The 23,139-nt window shown below is 50.9% G+C and overlaps 10 protein-coding genes across 10 annotated transcripts; 4 read left to right on the top strand and 6 right to left on the bottom strand.

Annotated features, from left to right (window-relative positions):
• Nucleotides 1-49: 49 nt before the first annotated feature.
• BJX67DRAFT_3795 (secretory pathway gdp dissociation inhibitor) lies at nt 50-2,236 on the bottom strand. Its single transcript, XM_071032583.1, has 8 exons — nt 2,015-2,236; nt 1,932-1,956; nt 1,815-1,874; nt 1,724-1,751; nt 1,323-1,668; nt 717-1,271; nt 407-664; nt 50-324 (listed from the first exon to the last, which is right to left on the bottom strand). The coding sequence occupies exons 1-8, from the start codon at nt 2,058-2,060 to the stop codon at nt 236-238; spliced, it is 1,407 nt and encodes a 468-aa protein (XP_070891327.1). The 5' UTR covers nt 2,061-2,236; the 3' UTR covers nt 50-235.
• Nucleotides 2,237-3,436: 1,200 nt separating this feature from the next.
• Nucleotides 3,437-4,557, bottom strand: mrpl4 (mitochondrial 54S ribosomal protein uL29m). The gene is made up of 3 exons (XM_071027643.1): nt 4,149-4,557; nt 3,925-4,091; nt 3,437-3,857 (listed from the first exon to the last, which is right to left on the bottom strand). Exons 1-3 carry the CDS (start codon nt 4,513-4,515, stop codon nt 3,723-3,725), a joined length of 669 nt encoding a protein of 222 aa, XP_070891328.1. The 5' UTR covers nt 4,516-4,557; the 3' UTR covers nt 3,437-3,722.
• A 350-nt stretch (nt 4,558-4,907) lies between these two features.
• Nucleotides 4,908-7,657, top strand: BJX67DRAFT_339190 (NOT2/NOT3/NOT5 family protein). Its single transcript, XM_071027644.1, has 7 exons — nt 4,908-5,181; nt 5,525-5,626; nt 5,691-5,832; nt 5,930-6,456; nt 6,512-6,809; nt 6,864-7,218; nt 7,288-7,657. The coding sequence occupies exons 1-7, from the start codon at nt 5,169-5,171 to the stop codon at nt 7,378-7,380; spliced, it is 1,530 nt and encodes a 509-aa protein (XP_070891329.1). The 5' UTR covers nt 4,908-5,168; the 3' UTR covers nt 7,381-7,657.
• Nucleotides 7,658-9,494, bottom strand: gtmA (gliotoxin thiomethyltransferase). The gene is made up of 4 exons (XM_071027645.1): nt 8,401-9,494; nt 8,293-8,331; nt 8,173-8,229; nt 7,658-8,108 (listed from the first exon to the last, which is right to left on the bottom strand). The coding sequence occupies exons 1-4, from the start codon at nt 8,783-8,785 to the stop codon at nt 7,720-7,722; spliced, it is 870 nt and encodes a 289-aa protein (XP_070891330.1). The 5' UTR covers nt 8,786-9,494; the 3' UTR covers nt 7,658-7,719.
• A 124-nt stretch (nt 9,495-9,618) lies between these two features.
• On the top strand, nt 9,619-12,464 carry BJX67DRAFT_4396 (condensin subunit SMC2). Its single transcript, XM_071035001.1, has 3 exons — nt 9,619-9,746; nt 9,811-9,851; nt 9,936-12,464. The coding sequence occupies exons 1-3, from the start codon at nt 9,720-9,722 to the stop codon at nt 12,136-12,138; spliced, it is 2,271 nt and encodes a 756-aa protein (XP_070891331.1). The 5' UTR covers nt 9,619-9,719; the 3' UTR covers nt 12,139-12,464.
• A 1,402-nt stretch (nt 12,465-13,866) lies between these two features.
• Nucleotides 13,867-14,964, top strand: BJX67DRAFT_4369 (uncharacterized protein). The gene is made up of 2 exons (XM_071034998.1): nt 13,867-14,518; nt 14,646-14,964. The coding sequence occupies exons 1-2, from the start codon at nt 14,237-14,239 to the stop codon at nt 14,925-14,927; spliced, it is 564 nt and encodes a 187-aa protein (XP_070891332.1). The 5' UTR covers nt 13,867-14,236; the 3' UTR covers nt 14,928-14,964.
• Nucleotides 14,965-15,227: 263 nt separating this feature from the next.
• On the bottom strand, nt 15,228-16,440 carry psf2 (DNA replication protein PSF2). Its single transcript, XM_071027646.1, has 3 exons — nt 16,130-16,440; nt 15,485-16,074; nt 15,228-15,423 (listed from the first exon to the last, which is right to left on the bottom strand). Exons 1-3 carry the CDS (start codon nt 16,241-16,243, stop codon nt 15,318-15,320), a joined length of 810 nt encoding a protein of 269 aa, XP_070891333.1. The 5' UTR covers nt 16,244-16,440; the 3' UTR covers nt 15,228-15,317.
• A 73-nt stretch (nt 16,441-16,513) lies between these two features.
• Nucleotides 16,514-20,491, top strand: BJX67DRAFT_369046 (tyrosyl-DNA phosphodiesterase-domain-containing protein; the record flags this gene model as incomplete). The annotated part of the gene is made up of 8 exons (XM_071030706.1): nt 16,514-17,270; nt 17,318-17,455; nt 17,507-18,437; nt 18,490-18,539; nt 18,643-19,079; nt 19,167-19,279; nt 19,330-19,720; nt 19,778-20,491. The coding sequence occupies 8 exons, from the start codon at nt 16,514-16,516 to the stop codon at nt 20,489-20,491; spliced, it is 3,531 nt and encodes a 1,176-aa protein (XP_070891334.1).
• A 95-nt stretch (nt 20,492-20,586) lies between these two features.
• BJX67DRAFT_4545 (acyl CoA binding protein-domain-containing protein) lies at nt 20,587-21,522 on the bottom strand. The gene is made up of 3 exons (XM_071035029.1): nt 21,080-21,522; nt 20,886-20,951; nt 20,587-20,795 (listed from the first exon to the last, which is right to left on the bottom strand). The coding sequence occupies exons 1-3, from the start codon at nt 21,299-21,301 to the stop codon at nt 20,682-20,684; spliced, it is 402 nt and encodes a 133-aa protein (XP_070891335.1). The 5' UTR covers nt 21,302-21,522; the 3' UTR covers nt 20,587-20,681.
• On the bottom strand, nt 21,511-22,884 carry BJX67DRAFT_4461 (putative U-box domain protein). The gene is made up of 3 exons (XM_071035009.1): nt 22,604-22,884; nt 22,010-22,547; nt 21,511-21,953 (listed from the first exon to the last, which is right to left on the bottom strand). The coding sequence occupies exons 1-3, from the start codon at nt 22,684-22,686 to the stop codon at nt 21,720-21,722; spliced, it is 855 nt and encodes a 284-aa protein (XP_070891336.1). The 5' UTR covers nt 22,687-22,884; the 3' UTR covers nt 21,511-21,719.
• Between the last annotated feature and the right edge of the window lie 255 nt (nt 22,885-23,139).

Genomic DNA, 23,139 nt, shown 5'->3' on the forward strand with positions numbered 1-23,139 from the left:
GGTTCTGAATGTTCTGTCTGCTTTCTGACTACTGCACTCTGATGTATCCCTTACAATCGCCATGCGTTCGTTGGACAGCCGGCTGTGCTGATGAGCAGCCGCCCAAGAGTAAAGAGAGTGCGAGTCCCAAACGAGATATCAGGGGGTTGAGAAAGAAGGACAGGATATTACGGCTCAATTCAAAAGCATCCAAAGCAACAGTATATTAACCCCTCCAACATGACGTCGGGACAAATTATTCCTCCGCGAGTGTCTGGCCTTCCCGGAGTCCTTCGACAACAAGCTCTTCGCCAGCTGCACGTCGGTAAATATCCCGCACATCATCTACTTGGGTTAGTTCTCGTTTCTTTGGTGGGCGTTGGCCTTAAAAGGCCATTCTTGAGATGAGGGCCAGGCCGCTACTTACCCGTTGTGGTCTCGAAGTGAGATGTGGCGTCGTAGCTCTTAGAGATATAGATATTGTCTTTCCGACCATCCTCGACGGGCTCGTACAGCGGAATCGGGTGTGGGAAGAATTTCTCTTCGATATCACCTAGGCGCTCGAATCCGGGCTCCAATTCCAAGTGGTGATTGGCTTCCGTCTCAGCAATAGTAGAGACAATAGCAATATAATAGCCCTTGGGGCAGACGTTATGTGCTGACGAAACCATAGCAACGTAGATGTCTAAGTAAGATTAGCTAATGGAATGTTAGAAAGGCTCCTAATGTTCTCTTACCGCGCTTCCGTCCGACCTGTGATTGAGGAATAATCAGCTGCAGAGAGTCGCTGCCGTCTGTCTTGTCAATGGGGTGCTTCAGAATGCATATGGCCTTCAGCAGGTAGCCGGTAACCCTGACTTTGCCAGGGAAGTAGGATGGGTCTGCGATGATCTTCTTGGTCTTGGTTTCAAACTTCATGGTCTCGCCATTGTCATCGCGATCCTTCATTGTGGCCTTGATGCCGGAGACCTTCCCGCTCTCATCGTAGAGGACATCGTCAACATCGGTGTTCAGCATGTAAGTACCTCCGTAGATGGCGGAGAGACGAGCGAAGCCCTGGGGAAGCTCACCCAGCCCGAAAAGGGGGTAGATATAAGGTGATTTTCCGTACCGAGCCATCGAGTTCACATAGAGGCGGATGCGATTGATAGCATCGGGAGCCCCACCCGAAGCGTTGATGTAATCGTCAGTTTGATACAGAGCCATTGAGTGGCCAACGAAGTCGCGGGTGTTGTCCTCCAATGAGAATTTGTCGTAAACGTCTTTCATTGTGCATTTAGCGATGTTCAAACCTGGACTACCTTAGCGTCTTGATTTGCGTTGGAGCTTGAGGCGGTACTTACCTTGGTGAGTAGATGGGTCCTCCGGTTTGAAATCGCCAACCCACTCGAGGAATTTCTTGGCCCTCCGCTTTTCGAACAGGCCCATGAGAGATGAGCGCAGAGCTTCGTTGGCGTCCGAAGGCACCTTGGCCACTGTCGCCTTCGGCCCCTTTCCTTGCTGAACGTAGCTGCCAGCGATTTGCTTGAATTCCAGGTATCTTGTGACGTCGGTGGAAACCAAAATGTTTGTTAATTCGCCGTTCGCCATCAGGAGTTTGGGCACAAGGTCCACGTTCCAGTCGTTGACACGGCCATATTTCTTCCAGGGTTCCTCGCCGGGACGGACATTGCCATATTTCTTGAAGAGCTGTAATAAACAAGGCGTCAGTGGTGAACGACCGGGGGTGCATAAAGATGCTTACAGTCTCAATGTTAACGGAGGCAGCTTCGCTGAACCGGATATTAGTGGGTTGATGGCGGCTCAATATCGTTGGAGTGGGGTTGCCAACTCACCCTCCATAGTGATCATTGCGATCGATATGAAGCACCTTGTTGCCTTTGACACTGAGAACGCTGTATGTGATAGAAGATTAATAGGGTTTCTCTTCGACATAGGCGAGAGATTCCTACCCAGACAGCACACATTCCGTCAAGCCTGAGGACCATTGTGAGCTTCAAACATCAAGTAGCGGAGTAGTTCAACTAGAACGTACCAGTGCCGAGGACGACAACATCATATTCAGGGGCAATCTCATCCATGGTGAACCGTAAAAATGGAACAAATAGCTGACGCCTGAATAATAAAAGAAAGTAGCTTGCGAAGGAGAGGACGGGAAAGAATGAAAAAGATGCGGGGAGAGAGGGTGCTTGGAGGAGCTTAGCGGTGAGGTGGAAAGGAGGCCGTCTGGCCGTCAGGAGGAAGCCCCACGGATCATCGTCATCCCAACGCCAGACGGCAGCTCAAAAGCTCTCTGCCACACTCCCCACTAGTCTCCCTCTTCATCTCTCTGAAAAATGGTCTGATCTCTATTTGACCAATCGAGTTAACCCTCCGCGATCAACGTCCTCTTCAAGCCCCTTCTGGGGTTCTCCTGCCCCTTTTCCACAGCGTCAAAAAAAGCCGCTATCGACAGGAGAGGCCCAACAAGATCACCAACAATGAGGCCATTCAACCACGGTCCTTTGTCGGCGTCATGAATCGAAAGAATCGGCCTCTCTGTTCCTGATTGCGGTTGCAGGTATTGCCTCAATGTCCCCTAGCTGACAAAGCAATGATATACTCCGTCCACGGTAGCAAAGGGGACAAACATAAAGAATTAAGCGTCCAGTAACCCATCCTTCTCCTTGTTAGGCCTTTTTGACTTCAGAACTTCATATATCGTAAATCCAATGCATGGCCTGTCATGCGAGGAAGTATGAATCCTTCGTCTCTATCAACCCTTAACAATTTTTTTGGACCCTTCAAGTTCAACATTCAAGATGAGTTGTGAGCTCAATGGGGCTTATTGCCCACATTGCGCTTTACATCGCGACCAGCCTCGATATGATGGAGTCCCGGCTGAGTGTCTCTATTATCGCGATGGCACATACCCAGTTGTTTTCAAGTGCCAGTTCATTTACCGGTATGAAGACAACCCTGTCAATTATACCACATACCTTCTCGACAGGGTGACAGAGGGCCTTGAAAGATATTTTGGGCAAGAGGTACCTGTTTATGGCCATTTCAGAGCAGACCAGTACTTCCCTGAGGACCATCCCAGCCTATGGATAAGCCTTCTCGTGGACTTTCCATCTTATGTCAAGGTAGATAGAAAGTTAGAGGCTCTATCTACTCTTTGAAGATTTGACACCCTCTCTGAATGACTTGGAGACTCTTCCACCGAAGCATCTAGGCCACCCAAGTCTGGAGCGCTTGATTTGGTTCATGCAGAGGGCCGGTATCCCACACTACAGCCAGTGCTATGATATAATGGGACAATTGCTTTGGGAGTACGACCGACCTGACAGAAGAAGGTTGGACCCCCTATATTGCCTCCGTGCATTTGCATAAAATATCGTGCATATTACTATCCGCTTCTTTGTTTCGTTTTGCTCCCTTTGCTGTGGGCAGATGGCTCCTATTTCTCATTTTGTCCGGGGGGGTTTTTTTTTTTTTTCGGACCTTGCCTTCCCCCAAACCTGACATACTTGATAGCAGTGACCTTGGTATCCGGCAAATTTTAGTTCTTTCCTATTCCAATGCTTACTTCCTCTGCTTCTCGCCGTGTTCTGAATGGATTAGACGGAGTGATGTGGTGGGTGGGAATGCTGTGTTAGTACGAATAGGCACTATTGAAATTGGTAACGCTACAAGGGAGTAAAGTACATTAGCTTATGATAAGACAAATATTTTCGAACAGAGCTTGGCATCAATGGGCGAACTCATGATGCCTCGACCGTCTCCTCATTTCCCTCATCCTGGGGTCGGTACCCGCTTCTGTAGAGCTTTTTGGCATCCTCCCAAGCGTACCACCTCTCTCGGAGGACGTGCTTGATGCCATTCTGCGTGACGCGGATCTGACCCGTTACAGTTAGCAACGACGGAGATATATTCGCCCGGAACAGCCGCACGGAGGGGTCTTACCACTCTGGCTCGCTGTTGAGCTTCCCATTCTCCGTATCCTGCCTTCAAGCGCTTCCTTTCTAGATTGGATGTTGCTAAGCGATTACGTTCCTTAACACAAACCCACCAAAGACAATGAAGGTCCTCCCAAGACTTTTCACGAAGCTCCTGTATGGACCAAGATCGACCTGTTCCTCATAAGTAAAGCTGCATACGTACGCGCCATCAGAAGAGCTGAAACTAACCATGTCCAGCGTCGTAAGTTGGAGTGCTCAATGCACTACGATCTTGAGGGAAGAAGCCCCAGAGTCCGTGATCAGGTGTGGCCTCACGTTTCTCGAGCTTCTCGGGCGGAACTGGTTTAGGCAACGGATATTTCGACGCCCCGAGCTTGAATTTAGGACCGGTTCGATGAATTGCAGATACGCCGCGGTATTTGTTCAAGTCACGACCCTGGGCGGTGGTCGCTGCTGTGGAGGAAAAGTTCGAACTCTGGATGGACAGCCGATTCAGGGGGAAATGGAGGGATGGAGCGAGGTATGGAGGTGGTAATTCAGCCATTTGGAAAGCTCCGAACTGGCGAGCCAGCCGTGCAATGGAATGGCGGTACATCGTGACCACAATGGCGGACTGATCCTGAAGACCGCAGATGAAGGTTGAGATCATTTTCTGGGGCTCTAGCGGGCGTCGACTTTTCGGCGGTTAGGTCACGTGTTATGATTGGGCTCGTGAGTCGCGCGTATTGCATCCCGGAGCTGGATGACGTGCCCATTTCCTTGGATATTAGTATGATAACCTCTTTGAATGACAGAGTAATTGCATATCATGTATTGCCACCATCTTTTTTCTCCTCGATTTACTTCCAGGACCACGAAATGGTATGGTTGAAGGTAAACCATTAGGTTTATTGTGAGCACACAGACTGGTTAAAGACACTTACATGATATATTACGATAATATAAACTACTCGTACTATTTGATCTATTCCACATAGTTAAAGGATAGTTATTATGGAGGTTGTTGTACTGACCTACAAGGATAAGTATCTCGCGGCTAATGTTCTGTGGACTTGCCTTAAGCGCGCGTTTGCAGTCACTCACTCCACCGGCTTTCCAGAGCCATCGCAACAAGTGTGGGCAAAAGTAACATCCTGGAAACCACTCTACTCCTCGATGCTTTCGGCATTCAGCCTTCGAATCCTGTCTTGAGACTCTGTCATCCGAATTATACTCATACCAACGGTCTCGATATTCTGAGCGCTCGTCATGAATAGGCCAGGTTCGTCAATTTCGTTTGTTCCCTTCGTCTCCTTTGTGGTTTGGGCTATGCTCAATTGACCTCTGGCCTCTGTTGCCCGGGGTTCCCGGTGCACATACCACCTGGGAGAAAAATGGTCAAGCTTGGGTCTGGGTGCGAAAAGGATTTCGTCGCTATTTATTGCTTGCTTCAATCAATTGCAAACGCTCCCATAGATAATGGCTCCCTCCACTTGCGACCAACGCTCTTGCACCACTTCCCTTACGAAATGGCCCCCTCCGTCCGGATTAAAGCAACCGCTCTGCCTTTGCAGCTATTTTCCAACACGTTAGGTTTTCTCGCTGACGGCCTTCTGACGAACTAGGACCAGGCCCGCAGCCACTACGAGCCATGTCTGGATTCCCCGCACAGCAACAAGCTCGAAATGCGACTTTGGCCTCAACACGACTGCCCAACGGTAAAATAAGTATGATACCCTGTATGATCGGTTGCTACAGTTACCTTCGAAATTGACGCAGGGGGAATCTTAGGCAGCGGAGCGAACTGGAATTTCAACCTCCCCGTGGGTGGCACGCCGGGGATACAAGGAAACCAACAGCGCAACATCGGAACAATGGGAACTTTTGCGCAGAGCCTCGGCGGTTCGCAACCATCTGCTCCTCTTGATCTATCGTGAGTGTGACATCTTGAGTGCTTCGGGATTCTTCGTTGCCGTGCCCTATCGTCACGCCAAGTTCGACACTAAATGATGTGCGCCTTTTGCCTTTAGTGATTTCCCCTCATTATCTGGAGCGTCTTCGCAATCGCAGGCACAAAACCAGGCGCATCTAATATGGGCGAATGCTAGCCAGCGCGGCGTACAACAGACCCCTGTTCAGAGACAGCAACACCCTACTTCTCAACCTCCTTCACGGGGGCCGCAAACGCAATCCCATCTTCCACAACACCAGAATCAATCTTCCAATGACGATTTATTCCCATCCGGACCCCAGTTTGCCAATCGCCTTGATGACTATAGGAACGGTGGTCAAGGTATCAGCGGACAGTTAGGTGGTGCCACCCAACCGCAGACAGGAAACATCGATGAATTCCCTCCACTCGGCCGGAATGCGCCCACAGACCTTGGTCAAGATCGGAGAAGCTCCTTGATGCAAGGCGCTGGGTTTGGAGGATTCAACACCAACTTGCAATTCTCGGGCGCCAATCAAGGCCAGGGGAATCAGGCTCGCAACATTATGGCAGCATCCGTAAGTGGCCAAGAACGGATAACGTCGCCGGGGACCGCTTTATCATCAGGTAGGATTTGCTGGAACCTCAGACGAGGTCAGTGAGTGCTCATGATTGTTCTTAGGTATCACATCTTCACGGTCGCCAGTCAATCAGCCTTCGAACGGGATTCCGGGCCAGGAAAAAGAAGATCCGAATAGCATTGTGACATCTGGGCAACAACAATCGGTACCGACTCAAACGTTAAGTCGGCCATCACAGGATTCCGGAACTGAACAACAACCTTTAGCTGAGATGAGCGAGCTTGATAAATTTGGGTTGGCGGGTCTTCTTCGGATGATCCATAGTGATAGCGCCGATGTCGCCAGCCTCGCGGTTGGTCAGGACTTAATGACGCTGGGGTTGGATCTGAATCAGCCAGAGTGTGTTTGCCCTCTGATTACCCCGACTAGCGCATGACTAATACCAGTCATCAGACCATTACATTCATCGTTCGTTTCTCCCTTTGTTGCCTCTGTACCAGGGATACCATTGGAGCAAGATTTTGCTCTTCCGAGTTGCTACAGCGTGGCGAATGTGCAACCACTGCGACCACGGATTCCTAGTTTTAGCGATGAGACCCTGTTCTACATATTCTACAGCATGCCTCGAGATGCAATGCAAGAGGCTGCGGCGGAAGAGCTGATGGGGCGCAAGTGGAGGTATCACAAGATTGAGCGATGCTGGTTAACGCGAGATGAGGCGTATCCCGGGCCTGTGGATGTAGAGAGAGGGGTCAGTGAACGGGGGGTTTACTTATTGTGGGACCCTGCTAGCTGGAAGAAAGTCAGGGTATGCACCAATTTCTGATTTCCGTTGTTCCTTCATTGCGCCCCCAGAGCTGACTGTCCCATCATACAGCGCGAGTTTATCCTTCGGTACGAGGATCTGGACAACCGAATGGATCCCAACCGTGCTCTTTCGCGAGTTGGATTTCCGCATCATGGTTCATAAGTGTTTTAGCTGGAGTATGATAGGGAATAGGATCACCACGGCGTTAGGTTCACTTCCCATCTCCTTGCGGTCATTTGGGTGTTACCGTGCTTGCTGAGAGACAAGGCGTTTCTCTGCTCAACTTATCATGTGGCAATATGGTAAATAGGGTATCTATCGAGACCGAATAAATGATCTGCATAGCCGTGTACCCTTTTTCACTGCGTTTCGTTGCAGTGAAAGACACTACGGGGTACTTTGTCCAAGTTTAAAATCCTTCCAGTATATTCATGCAATATATTGCCAACTGGTTTGCTGTTGTCAATTGATCTAACATGACCATATCACGGTTCCTCCTAATTATAGTGGTTTCCGAGCAGTCGCAATCATACAAACTGGCTCGTACCATACTTGCGCACCAACTCCATGATTCTGCTCCAGATATTGCGTCATGGCAAGAGGAATGCGCCCTTCATACTGCTCTCGTTGTTCTTGTGTCCAGGACTTGCCCAACATTGCAGGAAGGAGGGTCTTGCTCACTTCCACGAGTTCAGGAATGGGTAGCGAGACCTTCTCTGTAACACCATTGACTTGCACATCCATGAAGCCAGCTTGGTTGAGCACAGACTCGACGTGGGTTTCAGATGACCAGTCTTTTTGGATCATGCCTAGGAACTCCTTGTCGTCTGGGCAGGGGAGGTCTGGAGCGAGGCTTTTGACTCCGGCTTTCAGATCGTTAATCCATGGGACTGTGTGCATCTTGTTAGATTTTTTAACCAGGTGTGTCCCCTCGTTTCCATCGGGAGAGCCTACCCGTTTCCCAAGTGCTTATGGCTAGTGTTCCCCCAGGTTGGAGAATTCGGAGAGTTTCTGCGCCAATGAAGTTAGTTTTCTGAGTCTATCCACTCTATCTACCCAGAGGGATTGGCAAACCTTGCATAGCGGCTCCAACGTCGCGGAACAATGGATATGCTTGTAGAACGGGAGAGGTTAGTTTAATTCTAGATGTTGAAGATATTTGATAGAGTGGATCTAGCTTACCGAAGGAACCATAGACGTGGGTATAGTGTGCACTAGCAAGTTGCGTTGCTTGCGCATCTGCGACTTTAACCTCTACATTCTGCCACCCTTCGTCTTTGGCCCTTTGCCTGGTGTACTCGACCATTGCCTCGGCCACGTCACCACAAGTCAGCTCCCATCTCTGCCGAACTTGGTCACCGAGTATGCTATGGAGGAGACTGGATATGATCCCCGTTCCGCACCCATTGTCGAAAACGACGGGGGGGCTTGGGTAGGATACAATGCTGGACTGGTTAATAAGTACTCGGCCAAAGACAGCGGTGAAAGTCTCGGCGATCTTATATATATCGCCGTAACCCTTGCTCGTGTAGAGGCTTGCCAACTTTGTAGTTGTGTTAGATGCCATGTTTGCGACTGCTTTGACTGAGGGTCGTTGGTTTAGATCGTAGGATGGATCGACGAAAGTTTATGATGCCTTCTTGTTATTGTCTTGCAGGAAGAGTGGGAAGGATAATGCTGGGTCGAAGGAAGCAACGGAGTGTGCTTGATGAAATTTATATGTTTTCTCTGGACGCCAACGACTTATTGGCATTGTTCAACCTCAGCTCACTATGGGGTGGAAAGTCTCCGGGAACTCTCCGTAACTCTGGCAGTGTAGAGAGATGCACAGTGTCTCATTGGAGTATCCGTAAACCGCAGGGTGCCTAAGTTGAACAATTGGGAATCCTGCGACGAGAGTGCAACATGACCCTGGGGTGATTCTGGTTCTAAGCCGGTATTGTATACACCATGATGAAGACAGGGAGCCCTCGGTATTAGTCGAGAGACACGTTCAGGCCCGCGAGAGTATATTACTTCGTATCATTGATGGAGTCTCTGACTGAAGGTTATTCTGGACGTCTCGCCAAGTGTATCACTCGCCCTCTGTCATCCCTGTTTGGTCCTTGGTAGTTCGGGTGTCGATAACCCGTTGGCTCGCAAGCAGTGGATTGGCATGCCTGAAGCTTGCGCGGAACCAATATTGTTGTGGAAGTTAATTCTTGAGATTTATTCTTCAAGGATGATGTTCGCTGGGTGTCTCTGACCTTGAACCTTGTTCTTCGAATCAAATATGGATATGCCCAACAAGCTCCAAGGCGAGAACGTTTGTGTCACCCATCACGTGATAGCCCATTGGCAGAATATTATCTCAGCCACGCCGCGCTATACCCCAAGCAGTAATTAATAAACACATGATCCCGCCGCCAAAACATTGCCCGCAACACCATTCAAAGGATTGTCCGCCTCTCCTCCTATGCATCAGATTCCCGAGTCTACAGGCTTGGGCTACTTCCGGAATCATGAGGATCATCGAAATTATCATTGATGTGAGCAACCAACTCCAAGATCCGCGGCAATCAGGATAATGTGAAGTACTAACTGGAATCAAAGGGCTTCAAATCGTATGCCGTGCGTACGGTGATTTCGGGATGGTGCGTACCGCAAAAACCAACTCTCTCTACAGTTTGCAGATACACCAAGTAACCATGTCGCACATCGCTAACACCGGTCCTTAGGGATGAATCCTTCAACTCGATCACTGGCCTTAACGGCAGTGGAAAATCCAACATCCTCGACGCTATTTGTTTTGTTCTCGGTATTACGAATATGAGCACAGTCCGCGCGCAAAACCTGCAAGATCTCATCTATAAGCGTGGCCAAGCCGGTGTGACCAAGGCGAGCGTGACAATTGTTTTCGATAACAGGGACTCCTCCAAATCACCGATCGGTTTCGAGGAATATGCGACCATCTCGGTTACCCGACAGATCGTCCTCGGCGGCACGAGCAAATATCTGATCAACGGCCATCGGGCGCAACAACAAACCGTGCAAAATTTGTTCCAGAGTGTGCAATTAAATATCAATAATCCGAACTTCCTGATTATGCAGGGGAGGATTACCAAGGTTCTAAATATGAAGGCGGTTGAGATATTATCGATGATTGAGGAAGCGGCCGGCACGCGTATGTTCGAGGATAGGAGGGAAAAGGCGGTCAAGACAATGAACAAGAAGGAGCTGAAACTGCGCGAAATAGAAGGCCTGTTAAAGGAAGAGATTGAACCTAAACTCGAGAAACTCCGAGCTGAGAAGCGAGCCTTTCTTGATTTTCAGCAGACTCAGAATGACTTGGAGCGCCTCACCCGCCTTGTTGTCGCGCACGACTATCTTCGGAGTGGCGACCGCCTTCGGGTCTCCGGTGAGGAGTGCGAGAGCAAGAAACGGAACGTCCAAGCCCTCGAAAACAATGCAGCTAAACTCAAGAGCGAAATATCTCACATGGAAGAAGACGTGAAGCGGGTGAAAGCGGCTCGGGATAAGGAGCTCCGCAAAGGAGGCAAGTTTCAAGCACTCGAGGACGAGGTCAAAGCTCATTCTCATGAGCTTGTCCGTCTCACAACGGTTTTCGACCTGAAGAATGCGAGCGTGGACGAAGAAAAAGAGAAACGCAAAGGGTTCCAGAAAACCGTGAGCGACTTGGAAAAGGTTCTTAAGGACAAGAAGAAGATCTACGATAAGTTGCAAGCACAGTATGATGCCGCAAAGGCCGAACTGGACGCTCAAACAGCAGAAGTAGACCAAAAGGAGGAACTGCTTCAGACATTGCAAACGGGTGTTGCATCGAAAGAAGGCCAAGAAAGTGGCTACCAAGCCCAGCTACAAGACGCGCGAAACCGGGCAAGCACAGCGTCTACGGAACAGGAGCAAGCTAAACTTAAGATTGCGCACCTGGAGAAAAGAATCAAAGAGGAGGAGCCGAGAGCGAAGAAGGCAAAGGAACAGAACTCAGGCCTCCTGAGGGAGCTTGAAGGCCTCAAGTCGCAAGCCAAGAAGCTGGAATCCGAGCTTTCGAGGCTTGGATTCGAGCCCGGCCGAGAGGAGCAGCTTTACCAAGAGCAGAGCGGCCTCCAGAGAGAGATCCGTGAGCTGCGACAGAGAGCTGATGGACTTCAAAGAAAAGTCGCCAATATTGAGTTCAACTACTCCGATCCCTACCCGAACTTTGATCGATCGAAGGTCAAGGGTTTGGTAGCACAGCTTTTTGCTGTGGACAAAGAGAAGCTACAGGCGGCCACGGCACTTGAAATCTGCGCTGGTGGTCGCTTATACAACGTCGTGGTCGACTCATCCGACACGGGTACCCAACTGCTTCAGAAAGGAAAGCTCCGAAAACGAGTGACCATCATTCCTTTGAACAAGATTTCGGCATTCCGCGCATCTGCAGAGAAGATTGGAGCCGCTCAAAAACTTGCCCCAGGAAAGGTGGACTTGGCTTTGTCGCTGATCGGCTATGATGAGGAGGTCACCGCCGCTATGAACTACGTTTTCGGCAACACTCTGATATCAAACGACGCAGATACCGCAAAACGAGTAACTTTTGACCCCTCCGTTCGAATTAAGAGCGTAACCCTTGACGGCGACGTCTACGACCCGTCTGGCACACTCTCTGGTGGCAGCGCACCAAACTCCAGTGGCGTTCTTGTGACCATGCAGAAACTGAACGAAATTACAAGGGAGATCCGAAGCAAGGAGCGTGCCCTAGCCAATCTAGAAGAGACAATGAAAAAGGAAAAGAAGAAGCTCGATGCAGTCCGCTCCATCAAGCAAGAGCTGGATCTGAAGAACCACGAGATTAAACTCACGGAAGAACAGATTGGGGGCAACTCATCTTCATCGGTATGCGTTTTTCCCATACGCGGATTCGTGAACGGTGAGAGCTAAACGATATCAGATTATTCAAGCTGTTGAAGAGATGAAAGCGAACATAGAACAGCTCAAGAAAGACATCACTGACGCTAAGGCGCGGCAGAGCGAAGCATCCAAGGATATTAAACGGATCGAGAAGGATATGAGTGAGTTCAATAACAACAAGGACAGCAAACTTGCGGAACTTCAAACTTCTCTAGATGCCTTGAAGAAGAAACTGGTCAAGAACTCAAATTCGGTCAAGAATCTACATAAAGAGCTTCAGACTTCAAGGTTAGAATCAGAACAGGTTGGAAGCGATTTATCAGCGGCAGAGGAGCAACATGCCGAGAGCGAGAACACGCTGAAGGCCCAGGTGGAGGAGATCCAGGCGCTCAAGAGAGAACAGGTCCGGATCAAGGTAATACCGCTCGATATTTAGTGGACTGTAACGGCCGCATGCTAACTCTCTAATGTAGGATGCACATGACGTTGCACAGGCGCAGCTCGAGGACGAAAGGGCGAAACTGACTGGGTTTGACGACGAGCTCCGGGATTTGGAGCAAACGATGCAGGCGAAGAACTCCCAAATCACTGAGGAAGGCTTGGAAATGCAGAAACTGGGCCACCAGTTGGAGAAGCTGCAGAAAGAACAGCATGCCGCAGCGCAGGCAGTCGCCCATTTGGAACAAGAGCACGAGTGGATCGCAGATGAGAAGGACAACTTCGGACGTCCAAACACGCCCTACGATTTTAAGAACCAAAATATTGCGGAGTGCAAGGCTACGTTGCGGAATGTCACCGAACGCTTCCAAGGAATGAAGAAGAAGATTAACCCCAAGGTCATGAATATGATTGACAGCGTGGAGAAGAAGGAAGCCGCCTTGAAGAACATGATGAGGACCGTCATCCGCGACAAGAGCAAGATTGAGGAGACAATCCTCAATCTTAACGAGTACAAGAAGGAGGCGCTCCACAAAACCTGGACCAAGGTCAATGCCGATTTTGGGCAAATATTTTCCGAGCTTCTGCCCGGCAGTTTTGCAAAATTGGATCCTCCTGAGGGCAAAGATATCACTGATGGTCTAGAAGTGAAGGTGTCGCTGGGGAAGGTCTGGAAACAGAGCTTGACGGAACTCAGTGGTGGCCAACGGTAAGTTGAAATTCATACTCCCGGCAATGATGCTCTCTCAGGACCCAGACTAATCAGGACTTCATAGGTCCCTCATCGCCCTCTCACTGATTATGGCACTTCTGCAATTCAAGCCCGCTCCAATGTACATTCTTGACGAAGTTGATGCTGCGCTGGATCTGTCCCATACGCAGAACATCGGACGGCTGATCAAGACTCGCTTCAAAGGGTCACAATTTATTGTTGTGTCCTTGAAAGACGGCATGTTCCAGAACGCCAACCGCATCTTCAGGACAAGGTTCAGCGAAGGCACCAGTGTCGTCCAGGCTCTCACGCCGGCCGATATGAGGTGATCCCCTCAGTTTCGCAGTTGCTTGCTTTTTCTTATTGATTTTCGCTGATTTTGGGCTGGGCAATGGAATCTCATAGCACGGGGGCGGTTCATGGTGGCATTTGGGCTAGATGAAGGTGTTTGATTTTGGGAATAGTGTATATGAATGCTCTGAGTTAGCATTGCGACCTTGTCTACTGTTAGCTTGATGATCTATTACGGATAATGAGATGTCGATGGATGTTGGCGAAGCATACGACAAGTATATATATCTAGCCGTTTCTTCCGCCCCGACCGCTCGTTCGCCATCGCCATCATCATCCTCCGCTCTCTGACACTTTTGCCTCCCATCCCTCTTCCCACCCTCGTCCTGATCTCTTCTCCGGTATTGTTTTAGGCTATCTGTCACCTCACCCTTTCCTTTTCACTCCTCTCGGGTGTTCGCCATCGGCGCCCAGCATTACCGCCCCAGGGTGCATGCGGCAACAGCCGACATCCGTGCCAGCTCCTCCGCCCAGTGTCATCGACCGTCTCACCTCGAGCGAAGCCTTACACCGAGATCACTATCTGTAATCGGAAGAAACGCGGGCAAGAATAAATTCGATTTTACCCTTTTTCGCATCTCGCTTTTGGATTCGCCGATTACCATCGCATACTTGCCGGCCGACAGAATGACCGACGACGAACCGTCCCTCAACATCCCCTCACTGCTCACCCTCGCTGTTTTCTCATTCTTCGTCATCCGATGGTTCTTCAAGCGTGATGGCGACAGCGGCACGCCTGGCTCGCGAGGTCGTGCTCGAGGGAACGTCGTTGATCCGGCACAGGTCGAACAAATATCCCAGATGTTCCCGCAGTTGAGTACGCGCGATATCATGTGGGATCTTCAGCGGAATGGGGGAAATGTTGCGGCGACAACTGAGAGGATTCTGACGGGCCGCGGTTTGGATACGGTATGCTTTTCTTTTTCTGGTTTATCATGAACAGCTGCGTTGGCTGCGTCGACTAGTTGGGCGATGGCTGGTCGCGTGCTTTGCTTTTGGATGTTTTATGCTGATACAGTGGATTGTGGAAATCTAGCCTCCTCCCTCTTTCCAGCCTTTGATTGCTATCCCTCCGACTGGTGTACCCACTCAACCTGCCCCTCCGTCTAAGTCTGATGGTCAAGACCTGATCACGAGGTATAACCTTGCTGCAAAGATTGTCGACGACACCGGAGCCGAACCCGCTATTCGGTCCTCATCCGGCGGCTGGGCTCAGAGTAAGGAGGAACGACAGCGTCTTCTGCAAAAACGGAGGGATGATATGATTCTGGCAGCGCGGAGGAGGATGATGCAGAAAGAGCGGGGAGACGCTCAATAACGGCAATAAACTGGCGGATATTTTCATCTCTCAAGCGTGTTTCTAACGTGGCTTTCGACTACTTCCACTCAATCCTATTTCATTGAGCAGCTGGCGGCTGTCGGCTTGGTATCGTCTGGCCCCAACCAGGGTGTTTTTAATTGAAGAAGAGGCCCCTTCCCCTCCATCTCTCTGCTTTTTATTCTTCGCGTGTTATCTTTATTCTGTACATCCATACCGGACCTCCCATCTTTGGACTCTACAGCAAAGCGTCGCATGCTCACGGTGTTAGGTTGAATCAAATGATCTGCGTTTACAACGGGGAAAGATTGGGTATATATACAACTGAATACATCGGTAGGCGAAGGTGTTACCGCCTGTGTCCTTTTGCCGTAACTCCAGAAAGCCGTCTCAAAACTCCATGTCGTCGTCATAATCCTGTGTGGCGTCGTATTCACCATTTGCTGCTGCTGCTAGTTGTTCCCGGCGAGCCTGTTCTTTCGACGCTCCAATCCGTCTGATTTGGCGCGTTAGCAGGGTCCTCTCTGGTATTGAATGCTCTTCCACCGTTCACCTACCTGAGCCCATCAACAACTCCACCGATGAACCCTCTCCCTTCCCCAATTTCCATAGCCCCAACTCCAGTCAGGGCAACACCACCCCCCGCCACAGCTGCAACGTCTAATACATCCACACCAGAACGGATTTTTGCCGAACGGACCTCCCTCAGCTCCTTCAGCAGCCTTCGTGTTTGATCCGGATCCACTACATCGTCACTCGCCACATCTAGCAGCATGGTCCCTACCTCCAGCCAGTGAAACGGTAACGTTGGCGGCTCGCCATTGTCGAAAGATTGATCCTGCGCAACGTTCTGCGGTAAGAATGGTGGCGTAGGATAGTACCGTTGCCCTTCGGGTGTATATCGCGGCCGCGCATTGGGTTTTCGTCCGCGGTCTCGAAGGCGTGGTTGGCCGGGGAGCGGCGGGGGAGGGGAGAAGGCGTGCTGGTAGTCCTGATGTTGGGTTTCGATGTCGAGTATAAGGGAGAGAGATTCTGGATGAAGCCATGGAGGAGGGAGAATGTTCGCGCGACGCTGACGCTTGAGGAGGGAGGCGAGCCACAGAGGAACTGTTGTTCGGCGGGGAGGGACGAGCGGTTCGACTGGACCCTGGGGTGGATTGCTGTTAGTCCAGAATTGATGCGGGCGGGTCTAGTTAGCTTACTCCTAAAAGCTCGAGGCCCTCTAATCGCTGACGAGGCACGATTGTGACCATCTCCATCTCGGCCAAGAAGGAGATCTCCGGCGGCGTGATGCCCCGCTGGAGGGGGAAGGCCATGGACCCGTCAGGATGGACTCAGATCAAAGACAGGAGTTCAGATCAGAAGGGCGTACTGTATCCTATATCAGTAACCCATGGTGAAATTCTCCCTCCTGGACTGATATGCGTTGCTGCAGAGAGGATAACTATGTGCGTGTCTTGAAATGTCGTCAAAGTTTGTTCTGTTTGCAGCTAGTCTACTGTGAAACCTCTCGGGCCTCAAAAGTATTTTCTTTCTTCCTCGGTGAACTTCGATAGGCCATCCTTCCATGGCCAATTGATGCTATCATGAATGCCCGACCGCGATCGGGTCTGGCTCTAGCCGCCCGCTATGCTGTGCCATTCGGGTTGCTGCTGATTCCTGTGTGGATGACCCGAGTCAACTCGGTCGTTCCCCAGCCATATCTAGATGAAGCATTCCATATCCCGCAAGCCCAGGCATACTGGGCGCATCGTTGGACGCATTGGGATCCAAAAATCACAACCCCTCCTGGCCTGTACCTTTTTTCCTATGTGGTTTGCGCGCTCATTCTACTCCTACGGGGTTCTCCCACGGAGCTTGATCCCCCAGCTCTCCGCGCAACGAACGCCGCAGCTGCGGCTGTCCTCCTCCCATTGCGACTGCAGACTGCTCTCGATACCTTGCGGAAACAGCGGAATACTCGACCTTCTGGAGCTTGGCTCAGCCACACTGTGCTGAATATGTGTCTATTCCCGCCGTTGTTCTTCTTTGCCGGTTTGTACTACACTGATATCCTGGCTCTGCTGGTCGTTGTTGAAGCCTACAACTGGGATCTCAATCGTCAGTCACAGCCGCGTTTGGCGGTGCTCGAGACCGCCGTGTTCGTTGGCCTTGGAGTGGCCGCGCTAGCTTTCAGACAGACCAATGTCTTCTGGGTGTCCGTTTTCTTTGGCGGCTTGCATGTTGTTCGAAAACTCCGGCGGGCGACGAAAACTTGTGAATCGGCTGAAATAACTGATATTGTGCGGGCTAGCTCGAAGAACGAGTTGTATGATCCTATGGTTTTGGATGCTTCGATCTCAGGTAAGTTGCTTGTCGTTGACTGGATGCCAAGCTAATTCTGGGTGCAGACTACGTCAAGACCGCTATCTCCTTGTCATTTGTTGCGTTTAACAACCTAAAATCTGTTATTACCTCCCTGGTGCCCTACGTGTTCATTCTGGCTGCCTTCGGAACGTTTGTGCTATGGAATGGGAGCGTTGTCCTAGGTACTTCAGTCGCAATCTCGGTACTTGCGGCCTGTATTAACTGTTGCATAGGACACAAGGAGTTTCACACTGCCAGTGTGCATATGGCTCAGATGCTCTACATATGGCCGTACTTCCTATTCTTCTCCTGGCCTCTCCTGTTAGCTCCGATGGCCAATATTCTTCTTCCGAAGTTTATGGTCCCTAAATTCCTCCAACAAGGCTTCCCGGCCTCCCGAAGACAAACCCCGACCCTTTTAACAGCTTTGATTGTCCTCCCGGTCATGATAGCAGTGGTACATTTTAACACTATCGTCCACCCGTTTACCCTCGCCGATAACCGGCACTACGTCTTTTACGTTTTTCGAATTCTTCTCCGCTCCCACCCCTTAACAAGGTATGCCGCTACTGTTGTCTACTTCATCGGTGCGTGGATGGTCATCTCCACGATGGGATTCTCGCCCGTCACTGCCCCGCCTAGGGGACCTTTAGTGGCCGGGGACCAGCCACCAGCCAAGCCATCTCCATCACAGAAACCTGCTCAAAAAGGGCAACAAAAGAAGATGGAGCGGAGGCAAAGAGTATCTAAGACGGCCGCGCCCACTGCGTCGTCGGACCCTATCTCACCCGAAGCTTGGGCCGAGCTTCAGGAGCACATCTTTCGACGCCAACGACTTCAGTACGATACTTCTCGCGTGAGCTTCGTCATTGTATGGTTGACTGCGACATCCCTCTCTCTCATCACAGCGCCGCTGGTAGAGCCGCGATATCTAATCATTCCTTGGGTGATGTGGAGGTTGCATCTGCCACCGTCCCCTACACCGGTAGTCTACCGTCAAAGGGTCGATGACAAGAAGGACCTCGAGGCACGAATTGCGATGAATTTCCCCTTGTTCCTGGAGACGGTCTGGTTCTTGTTTGTCAATGTGCTTACCGGGGCTCTTTTCCTTCATGGCGGGTTCGAATGGCCGCAGGAGCCGGGGAAGATTCAGCGGTTCCTCTGGTAATAATCATAATTAGTTGCATTACTATAGACTGTAAATTAGATTACAAAGTCCAATATATGGAGGCTCTATGAGTTTTAACCACCCGTTTTCATCGTGTCGTCCACCATTGTTTCTCCGCAGGGGCCCCCGACTACCTCTCGAATCTTTCCGCCAACAATTCTGCTTCTCCTCCAACCCCAACAACAATGGACGCACACGCAGATCGTCCAACAAAACGCCCCAAATTATCATTAAACCATTCCCTTGAATCTTTCCAGCGACCTCCAACTCCCGCTATAGCCTCCCTGCACCGCTCCATAACCCCTCCCCCATCACGCCTTCGCCGAACCACCGACGCCATTTCCCCGCACCCACGCGAGGAGAAAGGAGAAACAAGACCCTGTGCCCGAACAATCTCGTCACCCATCCAACTAACGCGCATCAAAGACTTCGGATCCTCCTCCGAAAATAATGTCGACACGGTCCAATTGTCGGATATTCTGGGTGATCCTATGATCCGCGAATGCTGGCAGTTCAATTACCTATTTGATGTGGACTTTCTTATGAGGCAGTTTGACGAGGATGTGAGGAGTCTAGTGCGTGTGAAGGTCGTACATGGCTCGTGGAAAAGGGAGTCGGACAACCGGGTTAGGATTGATGTGAGCTAGTATTTGTTTTCAAGTCTGGTGCGGGGCCGCGTGGTTGGAGAGTAAGGGCGCATGGCTAATGGCGACGAATTCATCCAGGAAGCTTGTTCGCGGTATCCGAATGTTGAACCCATTGTGGCGTATATGCCAGAGCCGTTTGGGACCCATCATTCTAAGATGATGGTTTTGCTAAGGCATGATGATTTTGCTCAGTAGGCGTTCCGTACTTTGTCTTGGGGTCTACTAAAGTTGACTGGATCAGGGTTATCATTCATACCGCGAATATGATCGCGGGAGACTGGGCGAATATGTGTCAAGCTGTCTGGCGGTCTCCTCTCATACCTCTATGTACGGATGGTCGTGAAGAAAGCAAGTCTACAGCTTGGGGATCCGGGTCAAGATTCAAGCGGGATATGCTTGCATATCTCAAGGAGTACGGTGTGAAGAAGACCGGACCGTTGGTTGAGCAGCTTGCCAAGTATGATTTCAGTGCTGTTAAGGCTGCCCTAATTGCGAGCGTACCCTCTAAACAGAAGATTGAGGGTTCGAGTAATGGAGATGGGAAGACACTTTGGGGATGGCCGGCCCTTAAGGATGCTTTACGGAACGTTCCATTGCGTGAAAGCAATGCAACGCCGCATACCGTAGCGCAAGTCTGGTGCCCTGCTAAGTCTACTTTCACTGCGTATGCTGACACCTGCCAAATACAGATGTCCTCCATCGCGTCTCTAGGACAGACAGACAAATGGCTAAAAGAGATCTTCTTCAACACCCTCACTTCAAATGCACCGGCATTGGCGAAGCAACGTCCGCGGTACTCCATCATCTTTCCAACGGCCGAGGAGATCCGGCGGTCACTAAATGGATACAGCTCTGGTGGATCGATTCATATGAAGCTACAAAGCTCTGCCCAACAGAAGCAGCTCCAATATCTACGACCATATTTACACCACTGGGCGGGAGACGTTGCAGGCCAACTTCCCCCGGACAATAAGGATGCCGGTCGCCGGCGCGCAGCCCCACACATTAAAACCTATATACGCTTTACAGACGCCCAGCGCATGGACATGATTGACTGGGCCCTTGTCACCTCGGCGAATCTCTCAACGCAGGCGTGGGGAGCAGCCGCCAACCAGGGCGGAGAAGTGCGCATTTGCAGCTGGGAGATTGGTGTCTTGGTCTGGCCGGAGCTGTTTGTCGCGAAAGAGCAGTCGCAGTCGGTAATCATGGTGCCGTGTTTCAAGCAGGATGATCCGCATCCTTCTCAAGATATTTCTGGGGATGAAGCGAACTCAGAGGTTCGAGTAGGATTTCGCATGCCCTATGATCTACCTTTAACGCCGTACAGTGCACAGGATATTCCCTGGTGCGCAACGATGCCTCACTCGCAGCCTGACTGGCTCGGACAGACCTGGGAAGGTTAGGCCGAATCCTCCGTTGGCGTTGCTGAATAGACCCATAGAAACAACACGCAAACTCGCCGTACAGGCATAGCATAGCATAGCATAGCTTCATTTCATCATCAACTACCCTATTTGTATACCACTTCAAGTAATCGCCCTATCCAAATCCCGCTTCTATCCTGCCTTCGGTCTTCCGATCCGTATACCAAACCTACTTGGTTCCGATGGAGTCGACGAGAGAGCTAACCTTCTCGATGTACAGCGCCTGGGCCCTCTGCTGGCTAATGTGGCTGATCTCCTTCCAGGCGTTGTACTTGTACTTGCTCTGTTGAGTTCCGCACAGTTAGTCTACGCTTTTTAACTCCAAACGCAACATAACGTAGTTCAGCTTCTGTGTAGAACGGCATAAACGCACCTCGAGCTGGTAGAAAGACGGCTCCGCAGGCTGCTCGTCCCTTGCACGCTTGAAGTAGGCATACAGCTAAGATAATCAAGATACGTCAGCCTTCTGCTCGAAGCACATATCATCATCCCCCTTCCCTTTAACTCTCCCCCTCATCCTCACCCAAGGTCGAGAAGAAGGGGAAAGGGTAGTAGGTAGATAGGTACCTTCAACTTATCATCATTCGCCGGATCCGTAACAAGGGTCTTGACCAACTCCGTCGCATACTCAAACCCAGCCTTCAAGGCAGCGGTCTGCTCGGCGTCGGCAACAGTGGCGTCGTCGTCTCCGGCGAGAACAGCCTGGACGGCCGCCCCCAGGGCATCCGCGTTGATCTTTCCGGCGGATGAAGAGGCGGCGAGCGCGGTGAAGAAAGATTCGACGGCCATTTTTTGGGGGGGCGTGTGGTATGTTACTTTGACCTGGATAAGTTGATCGAGTTTTGGGGACTGTTGTGGTGAGTGTGAGTGTCTGGGAGGGGCGGGTTTGGGATGACGAGGGATGGGCAGTGGTGGGGGGTTGTTTTGGTGGGGTAGGTTTGGATGTCAAATCTTGTTGGGGAGTTTATTGAGTTCGTAGTCTCGCATCTACTTAATTCGGGCAGTGGTATTAACGCTTCTTATTATATCTCTTTAAAGATATCCTGCATATGGTCGAGAGTAAGTGTTCGCTGAAGCAAGCTGTTCAAAGCTTGACGTGACCTGCAACTTCGATCCCACCAACGCCAGCAATGCAAAATGCACCAAACAGAGTGAGTATCGAATACACGCCAGAAAAGAACCCAATATGGAGCAAGATACAGAGAATTTACCAATCCACAGCCCAGCCGTTTTTAGTCAAAAAGTCCTCGCACGCCGCTTTCAAGGCATAGTTTGGTCTTAGGTCATTAACGGTCATCGGGGTGCGCGTGATCGGGTCCACGCCAGATTGCTCGACATACTTGACTATCCCGATGCGATCGAAGCTGGTGCCAGACGGTACGATGACCGGGTCATGCATGATCTCAAAGGTGATTCCGTCAACGAGATAGTCCGGGACAACCTGTTGCCGTCAATGATCAACGCCAAGTAGTACACAACGGAGTTGATACAACTTACCCGCTCTCGAATTTCTCCATTTGACGCAATACGAAAAGCTTCCCGCACGTTCTGAATATTGCGCTCAGCATCCTCACGTAGAGCCTTCTGATCCTCCAGGAACCCAGTCTCTCCGATCTCTCCCTTATCCAGCTGACCCTGCAGATCATCTAATGCACGTTTAAGATCCGCCTCGACCAGCTGCTCCACCGTCGCCAGTGTCAGGTTCATCTCGCGCAGCCGTGCAGTCTCCTTAGCAGCCCATATCGCCTGCTTTGCGCGTAGAACGATCTTGGACAAATTTTCGGTCTGGGAATTCTTCGCCGCCAAGCTAGCCCGGTATGCGTCGATAGCAATCTCGTACGCTTCCTGAGGGCGTTGCAGGCCGAGAAGTGCCTGTGCGAGGTACCAGCGGCTCTTCAAGCTATGAGGAGACTTCTGTCCGTAGAGTTCGATCGCCATGCGCGCATCCTGCTCGACACCGGCCCATTTTTCGAGCTTAGTACGAGTGAGGGCGCGATTTGTGAAAAACGTGGGCTCGCGGGGATTTTTAAGAATCCTGTGCCATAGCTTCTTAGTCCCCTATCGGAATCCTTCCGCCTGCTGAGAACTCACGCTTGCGAGTAAAGCTCCTCCGCACCATTGTAGTCGCCGTCCTTGTAGAGGTGGTTTCCCCTTTCCTTCAGCTCGAATGACATTGTGGCTGGATGCGCAGAAGCGAAGACAGGGAACGGGCCACACCGGAATTACTCTTTGAGAGGGTCAGAAACTGCCAGATTCCAACAAGTTGTTCGACCGATTTCCGGCCAAGTGGTGGGGCTTAATTATCGATCCACTGCGCGCTGCGAACAACACAGAGTTGGTATACCCCGGAGTGCGTGGAACAAGAGTCACGATGCAACATCGACAGAGGAAGATCAGAGAATGCGGTCGAATTGGAGCAAATGGGATATCACACTCTCATCTCGCAGCCCAAAACCAGGACGAGGCAAACGCCGCCAAGGCTAGCACCGCGCCTTTGTTCAAGTGCTCTTTGTTGGGCCAGCTCCTGAAGAGAAAGGGACAAGGCGGAACAGGGAAGGTGCGTCTGTGCCCATGCAATTGAGGCGAAATGGAAGAGAATTTGTTCTATCTTCCATTGTTCCAAGACG

Source organism: Aspergillus lucknowensis, assembly GCF_044049455.1.
Source record: "Aspergillus lucknowensis strain CBS 449.75 chromosome Unknown BJX67scaffold_1, whole genome shotgun sequence".
Classification (NCBI taxonomy): Eukaryota; Fungi; Ascomycota; class Eurotiomycetes; order Eurotiales; family Aspergillaceae; genus Aspergillus; species Aspergillus lucknowensis.

Excerpts from the sequence above, each read along its gene's own strand:
- BJX67DRAFT_3795 (XM_071032583.1), bottom strand. The coding sequence starts at position 2,060 with ATGGATGAGATTGCCCCTGAATATGATGTTGTCGTCCTCGGCACTG. Across the intron at positions 1,875-1,931 it reads ACGGAATGTGTGCTGTCTGG|CGTTCTCAGTGTCAAAGGCA; the intron begins GTAGGAATCTCT and ends TATCACATACAG. Across the intron at positions 325-406 it reads TCACTTCGAGACCACAACGG|ATGATGTGCGGGATATTTAC; the intron begins GTAAGTAGCGGC and ends TAACCCAAGTAG.
- psf2 (XM_071027646.1), bottom strand. The coding sequence starts at position 16,243 with ATGGCCTTCCCCCTCCAGCGGGGCATCACGCCGCCGGAGATCTCCTTC. Across the intron at positions 16,075-16,129 it reads AGGGCCTCGAGCTTTTAGGA|GGTCCAGTCGAACCGCTCGT; the intron begins GTAAGCTAACTA and ends AATCCACCCCAG. Across the intron at positions 15,424-15,484 it reads GGAGTTGTTGATGGGCTCAG|ACGGATTGGAGCGTCGAAAG; the intron begins GTAGGTGAACGG and ends GCGCCAAATCAG.
- BJX67DRAFT_4545 (XM_071035029.1), bottom strand. The coding sequence starts at position 21,301 with ATGGCCGTCGAATCTTTCTTCACCGCGCTCGCCGCCTCTTCATCCGCC. Across the intron at positions 20,952-21,079 it reads CGAATGATGATAAGTTGAAG|CTGTATGCCTACTTCAAGCG; the intron begins GTACCTATCTAC and ends TGATTATCTTAG. Across the intron at positions 20,796-20,885 it reads CGTCTTTCTACCAGCTCGAG|AGCAAGTACAAGTACAACGC; the intron begins GTGCGTTTATGC and ends GGAACTCAACAG.
- BJX67DRAFT_4396 (XM_071035001.1), top strand. The coding sequence starts at position 9,720 with ATGAGGATCATCGAAATTATCATTGAT. Across the intron at positions 9,747-9,810 it reads TCATCGAAATTATCATTGAT|GGCTTCAAATCGTATGCCGT; the intron begins GTGAGCAACCAA and ends CTGGAATCAAAG. Across the intron at positions 9,852-9,935 it reads CGTACGGTGATTTCGGGATG|GGATGAATCCTTCAACTCGA; the intron begins GTGCGTACCGCA and ends ACCGGTCCTTAG.
- BJX67DRAFT_4461 (XM_071035009.1), bottom strand. The coding sequence starts at position 22,686 with ATGTCATTCGAGCTGAAGGAAAGGGGAAACCACCTCTACAAGGACGGC. Across the intron at positions 22,548-22,603 it reads GAGGAGCTTTACTCGCAAGC|GATTCTTAAAAATCCCCGCG; the intron begins GTGAGTTCTCAG and ends GCTATGGCACAG. Across the intron at positions 21,954-22,009 it reads ATGGAGAAATTCGAGAGCGG|GTTGTCCCGGACTATCTCGT; the intron begins GTAAGTTGTATC and ends TGACGGCAACAG.
- BJX67DRAFT_4369 (XM_071034998.1), top strand. The coding sequence starts at position 14,237 with ATGACCGACGACGAACCGTCCCTCAACATCCCCTCACTGCTCACCCTC. Across the intron at positions 14,519-14,645 it reads CGGGCCGCGGTTTGGATACG|CCTCCTCCCTCTTTCCAGCC; the intron begins GTATGCTTTTCT and ends GTGGAAATCTAG.
- gtmA (XM_071027645.1), bottom strand. The coding sequence starts at position 8,785 with ATGGCATCTAACACAACTACAAAGTTGGCAAGCCTCTACACGAGCAAG. Across the intron at positions 8,332-8,400 it reads CCACGTCTATGGTTCCTTCG|CATATCCATTGTTCCGCGAC; the intron begins GTAAGCTAGATC and ends CCGTTCTACAAG. Across the intron at positions 8,230-8,292 it reads CGTTGGAGCCGCTATGCAAG|AAACTCTCCGAATTCTCCAA; the intron begins GTTTGCCAATCC and ends TCATTGGCGCAG.
- mrpl4 (XM_071027643.1), bottom strand. The coding sequence starts at position 4,515 with ATGTACCGCCATTCCATTGCACGGCTGGCTCGCCAGTTCGGAGCTTTC. Across the intron at positions 4,092-4,148 it reads AACTTACGACGCTGGACATG|GTCGATCTTGGTCCATACAG; the intron begins GTTAGTTTCAGC and ends TATGAGGAACAG. Across the intron at positions 3,858-3,924 it reads CTCAACAGCGAGCCAGAGTG|ATCCGCGTCACGCAGAATGG; the intron begins GTAAGACCCCTC and ends GTAACGGGTCAG.
- BJX67DRAFT_339190 (XM_071027644.1), top strand. Across the intron at positions 5,627-5,690 it reads ACTGCCCAACGGTAAAATAA|GCAGCGGAGCGAACTGGAAT; the intron begins GTATGATACCCT and ends GGGGAATCTTAG. Across the intron at positions 7,219-7,287 it reads CTAGCTGGAAGAAAGTCAGG|CGCGAGTTTATCCTTCGGTA; the intron begins GTATGCACCAAT and ends CCCATCATACAG.